This window comes from Sesamum indicum, linkage group LG13 (assembly GCF_000512975.1).
Source record: "Sesamum indicum cultivar Zhongzhi No. 13 linkage group LG13, S_indicum_v1.0, whole genome shotgun sequence".
NCBI lineage: Eukaryota > Viridiplantae > Streptophyta > Magnoliopsida > Lamiales > Pedaliaceae > Sesamum > Sesamum indicum.
In genome coordinates, this window is record NC_026157.1 from 1061535 (window position 1) to 1068227 (window position 6693).

Sequence of the window (6693 nt, forward strand, 5' to 3'; positions counted from 1 at the left end):
GACTATGCTTATATAACGCCATTCTCGACTTCCATCATTGAAAAATAATGGACTGCCCCTAGAACAACTAGCGCCCCCCCACCCCCGATCACCTCTTCCATGGCAACAATGGTGTTAAACCGACAAAAATAGAAGCCATAATATTGCTAATGACATCCTTCACTACCGGCCATATTGATCGAAGAAATGCGTTGAGGGGTTGGATAAAAGGCTTCTTGCACTAAAAATAACCAACCACCATTGCAATCCATTTCTTGGATTCTTCCACAATTCAATTGAGGAAAGGTGTATAACAATCTCGCCCTTTTGAGTCTCTAGAGTAATGTATCACAATGTTCTTCTTGATGAATTGGTGAATGTTTCGTCAGTCGAACTTGCATGAATGTGCATTCTCAAAGGAATCTTGCAGATTTGAATTTTGTGGGATTGTGTCATCCTGTGCATCTTCTAATTCCAAAGTAGGTGAATCTGTTTTCACCAAGCACATGGTCCACTCCTTGGTTAACAACAAGTGGGTCAAGACTGGGGCAGCGTTGTGCGTTGCGGCGTGAACCAGAAGATGGATCGCCTGCACTTCCAAACCTTTCCGCCCACTTCGATCGGAGGCTCTCCAAAGTTGCAAAGGAGTCAAAATCTCCTTGATCAATAACTTGCTCCACCAACTTTAGGAACTAAGAGAAGTTGAATGTCTCATATATTGCATCACCCACTACCTTATCGTCGTCAGTACCCGCCTCCTTCGCTGCAAGATTAGAGTCCTCAACAGCCATACTACTACTAGGACGACCTACGCGCGTGTGTGTGTAACGTGTGGATCGAAAAGCATGGTAAATGGTTAATTGTTAAGGTTGATGTTCGATGAATAAGTTTGAGATTATAGATTCTAGTCTCATTGGATTCGTGGTATTTGTCTCACTTTAGGTGAGTTTGTTGTAATTCACTTTATTGTGTTTAGTTATATTTACGTATTGATCGAACCATTGTATTGCTCAATTTATTAGAATATTGATGTAAATAATATAATTTTAGCTTCTATAAAAAATAAATAAATTAAAGAGTAATAATAAGGTGGGGGAATAAAAAGAACAAAGAATGAGAAATTTCATTTGCTAATAATTTATCTTACAATAACACCACAACTCTAGTAGGTCAAGTAATTCAATACATTAAACATTATAAAAGAATTTAATTAATGAACTTGTATTATAAATTAGACATATAGTATTAAATATGTTGTGTATTTTTATTAGCTCTAATTTGGTCACCACAAAAAAATTTAAAACAACCTAATACATTTGACGTTACTCAAACTTCTATAACAAATAAAAAAACATAATACTAATTCATATTATTAATAATAATTTTTTATAATATAAAATAATATAATATAGAAATATATAGATTAATCGGTAATAATTTTAATTAAATTCCAGTAAACATCCAAGTCTTTTCATGATTAACATTTGATCAAACTGTAGGCATAAGCTTACTTTGGTATATGCAATTAAATGATTCGTGTTTTATTATAGGATTATAATAGTTATATATATATATGTAGTTAAAAAGTCAAGCAACGTAAAAACATTCAAATTATTCATATTTTTAAAAATAAATGTAGAAAATGTAAGATCCAGTACCATCAACAAAAAGTATGTACTAAGTAACATGATATGCAAAAACACATTTGTTTTCTATTTATAGATTGATAGTTATATGTATTCAAAGATGGCGCTTTTGGGTGCGACAAACTAGTCCAAACACAAAATTAAGTAATCACTATCCCTGAAAATAGTTAGGATCAGTTAATGATGACACTCAATAGTTTACTATTACTATATAAATTCATAGTTAATGTATGTGAAGAACTTACATTATTAAGTACATCAACATCAATAAGATATTAACAAGGCAATGTCAATAAACTTCATTACAATTCTGTTCTTTTTGCCTTTGTTGGCAATCAATGTTAATGCCCAGGGCCCCGTGACATATGATATCACAAAGTATGGCGCGAAATCTGGTGGAGATATCAGTTAGGTTTAATCCGTATTAACTACCGTATTTATGTTCTATAGTTAATTTTTTCTTCATACAAAAATATAATTCTTGAAAAATAACACGCATTTGCATGTTAGGCTCTAATGGATGCTTGGAAGGAGGCATGCAATTCAACTTCCCCAAGTACCATAGTGATACCACGAGGAACTTGGTCACTTAGTCAGGTAAAATTATTAGCCCCCAATAAGGCCCCTGTCGAGCTTCAAGTCCAAGGAACCTTGCAAGCCAATCCTAATCCCGGTCAATTGCCTAATAAAGAAGGGGAATGGATTACAATCAATTATGTCAATTATTTCACCCTTTCTGGTGGTGGAGTTTTTGATGATCAAGGACAGGAAGCCTGGAAGCAAAACGATTGCCACAAAAACAGAAATTGCGCCAAGCTTCCTATGGTAAGACCTATCTCCTCATATATCCTCAATTATTTCAAGTAGAATAGGTGTACAAATTAACAAGCCATAATCACATGAATTTGTGCAGAATCTTAGCTTCAATTTCGTGAACAACTCCATAATTCGTGATGTGACCACGAAAGATAGCAAGAATTTCCACGTGATTTGTATATTGAGCCATAATGTCACGTTCCTCCGATTCACAGTTTCAGCCCCTGGAGATAGCCCAAACACTGATGGTATCCATCTGGGTCGTGACACGATGATCAATATCAAAGATTCCATCATAAAAACAGGAGATGATTGTGTCTCAATTGGAGACGAGAGCAAAGAAATTCACATCCAGAATGTAACTTGTGGTCCAGGACACGGTATTAGCGTTGGAAGCTTTGGTGGGTATGCAGTAGAAAAGGATGTGCAAGAGATATATGTGACAAATTGCACCTTTATTGGCACACAAAATGGCGTTAGGGTGAAGACATGGCCCTCTGCCCCAGCAACGTTGACTGTCAGTGATTTGCATTTTGAAGATTTAATCATGGATAATGTAAGCAGTCCCATTATCATTGATCAAGAATATTGTCCACACAATCTTTGCAAAAAAGATGTAAGTTTCTCAATTTGTGATCCAAATTTTCTAACCCTTCATTTTAAAATAATTTAGACTCTTAGTATACTGATTATATTTTATTTGTTGATTATTTTACAGAGACCATCATCTATCAAGATCAGTAACGTCAGCATTAAGAACATACGGGGCACGACAAATACTGCAGAGGCGGTGACGTTTATTTGCAGTGGTCTTAAGCCATGCGAGAATGTAGAGGTGGGTGACATTGATCTTACATATAATGGAAATCAAGGTCCTATCACCACCAATTGTGCCAATGTCAAACCCAAATTTGTCGGCAAGCAGAATCCACCAGTGTGTGCCACTACTGCCCAGTCTGCTTAATCAGTTTCTTTCACATCAATTTCATATACTTTTTAGTTGAGAATAAAATTTTTGTTTCAATTAGCCTCTTGAAGACTAACTACAATTTATTGGGAGTTTAGGTCATAAGAGAAGTGACCCACTTTTATTTCCCTCTGACATGATGAACAATGTATAAATAAAATTGGAGCAGTTCCTAAACCTGTGAGTTCTTTTAGATGACAACTTTGCTATTAAGTAAAATATTGATGTACGTTAAGTATTCGTGTGACTAATTGTAAATCATATTTAAAATTTTTCAACTATCTAAATTTTCAAGTGGATGGATCAGTATATTATTAGGCACCTGCTTAAAACGTATAATAATCATCATCAAATTGTGATAGTTAGTGAAACAATTCATTAACATTGTGTCTCTATTACAATATCAATAAAGCATTAACCCATAATATATAGTTAAGAAAGTATGTAGCCACTAAATTTTTCACAATACTGGTTTAGTAAATTCCACTAGCAACTTGTCAAGTTAAATACCAGTTGTAATCATGGCATTATTGCTCGCAGCCATTGTATTCGCTGTTGCTAGTCCGTATGTGGCTAGAAGAATCGCACCTTCCTCTTGAGAAGTGAAATACATCGTACAAAAATGGACATAGAAAAAATAAATGACCATGGCATTCTTGCTCATCGAGATCCTGAGGGATAGAAGCTCTATTACCTTTTTGCCACCATGGTCTATCAATGGGATATGCTCTCTAATATAGCCAACTAAAGGGTGAATAAATTCTTGGGAAACGTAAAGGGATCGCTGCTTAAATGTAACCAATTTAGGCACGGTCCTGTTGGTTGAAACAACTGCAGGGCATTCGTCGAGGCGAACTCCAACATATATCAACTGCAAAGACATTCACATCAGCAATTCTGTATGGCATCCCCCTTACTAGATATGTTCTAAACTTGAGCAGCTTCTTCCAACACCATGATCCAGTGCTGCTATTCACAGTCCAGATGGACTGACTCCTCATTCTATAGTGGAGGATCCAAGTTACCCCGAATGAATCCCTCTTGATTCGTCACCACTTGCCATAGATAATTGATCATCAAAACCATATTCATGTGATGAATGTTGCTAATACCCATCCATCCCTCATCTTTGGGTGAGCCCCCCTGGTGTTTTGCCACCTTAGCATAACCCGTGTCACGACATCTTTGCCATAATAATTTCAAAGCTTTCTTTCCACAGACCTGATTAATCCGTGTGAAAAAAGAAGCGCACTCTCCCAGTACACACTCATGATGTTAGTCACTGATCGGATCTGTTGAGTCCGAGCTGCAAACGCTAGGCCATGCTTCCCCAACTAGCTATCCCCATATCAAACTTAAGCAAGAGCAGTTGATATGTAGTGAGCTTCAACCTTGACATAATGAGGGGCTCCCCCTTTGAGTCATTGCATCTTGGCCTGTTGTTGTAACATTGCATGCTCCAGCTTAACGACTTAGGTGTGAATCATCCTACAATAACGTTCCAACTCTAATATAATTGGATGTAGCAGCTCCTGCACCTAAGTAAGGAACTCACTAACCAAGTGAACATTAGTATTGAGGTCCCTCTTCTGTTGGTGTTGCTTTGGGAATATTGCTTTCAATAACTTCAGTTTTTCTAGTAAACGAGTACATAGATGTGCCATGAATGTGGTGTCTCCGGACCCCTGACACTAAAGAAAGGAACCCTGGGAAATTATCTAGATAATTATCAAATTTAACAATCACGGCTCCTGCCCTACCCTCCACTTGTAAAAGCAACGGTAAGTGATAATAGGTACGTGGGGTGCTGCTGAGATATGAACTGGAAGGCCACCTTGCTAACCAGGTCTCATTGAATAATACTTTATCAAACATTTCCATAAACTACGGATCCCTTGCTTATGTTGTGCCATGTAAATGCGATTCCTCGCATAGGCAAGTAAACAAATCCATAGTGCAAAATACATGTCTGGAACTTCTTGGCAGCTAGTCCATAAGTTTCACTCATATCTCATACCATATTAAAGTCACTAAAAACTAACCACAGCTTGGCCTCTATTCCCTTAGTTAGCTGCAATACAGTAATCCAAAGGTCATTCATTCACTATGCTCATTGTTTCTATAGCAGACCAATATCAAACATGTGTCGTGCAATCTGTAAGTGAACTCCCTACAACGAATGAGTTGCTATTAGTAGCAAAATATTAACATTCAGCTTCGAGGCATCCCAGGTAAGCCATATATGATTACCGGGGCCTGACTAACTAGCAAACGAGGACCTATTGTAAACTATGCCACCCTGCACCCCGTTGACACTACATTGTGTAACCCTAGTTTCGAGCAACCTACAGAACTCTAAACAAAATCCACATACTAATTCCTTCACCACTAGCTGATGGTCTCGATGGCTGAGACCTCTAACATTCTAACAAGTTGCTAGGATCATGATACACCATAAGAGGCACTGCGTCTTTTAGGGTCTTAGGTCGAACCGACGTCCTCATGCTTTACTGCATCAAGGAGTTGAAAATATTGTATACATAAATCTCCTTCTCTTTACTACATTCCCCAGCTATAGGGAGACTAAACCCCCCCCCCTCCCCGGTTGACATTAGAATTTTATGGCATTGAGTCATCCTGTGCATCTTCTAATTCCAAAGCAGGTGGATCTGTATGGTTTGTGGTGTGGTTTACATCAACCCCAGTCTGTATATTGTCTTCACTAAACGCATGGTCCACTTCTTGGTTAACAACGCGTGGGTCAGGACTGGTGCAGCGTTGTGCATTGCTGCGTGAACCAGAAGATGGATCCCCTGCCCCCAAAACCTATCCACCCACTTTGATTGAAGGCTCTAAAAAATTGCGAAGGAGTCAAAATCTCCTCGATCAATAACTTGCTCCGCCAACTTTAGGAACTAAGAGAAGTCAAATGTTTATTTAATTGCATCACCCATTACTCTATCGCCGTCAGTACCCGCCTCCTCTGTCGCGAGATTAGAGTCCTCAACAGCCATATTACTACTTGGGACTACCAACGTGTGTGTCCTACTGGATTTGTGGTATTTATCACACTTTAGGTGAGTTTTTTGTAATTCACTTTGTTTTTAATTATATTTATGTATTGATCGGAACGTTGTATTGCTTAATTTCTTACAATGTTGATGTAAATTATATAATTTTTGCTTCTATAAAAAATAAATAAATTGAGGAGTACTACTAAGGTGGGGGAATAAAAGAGAACAAAGAATGAGAAATTTCATTTACTAATCATTTATCTTACAATAA

The 6693-nt window shown here is 37.5% G+C and overlaps 1 protein-coding gene across 2 annotated transcripts; it reads left to right on the forward strand.

Moving 5' to 3' along the window:
* LOC105176039 (polygalacturonase-like) lies at nucleotides 1932-3478 on the forward strand. Of its 2 annotated transcripts, none has more exons than XM_011098716.2 (4): nucleotides 1932-2032; nucleotides 2136-2450; nucleotides 2539-3057; nucleotides 3160-3478. In XM_011098716.2, the coding sequence occupies exons 1-4, from the start codon at nucleotides 1991-1993 to the stop codon at nucleotides 3403-3405; spliced, it is 1122 nt and encodes a 373-aa protein (XP_011097018.1). In that variant the 5' UTR covers nucleotides 1932-1990; the 3' UTR covers nucleotides 3406-3478. The 2 variants fall into 2 exon arrangements, with proteins under 2 accessions (XP_011097018.1, XP_020554211.1); XM_020698552.1 differs by having other exon boundaries at nucleotides 1937-2037.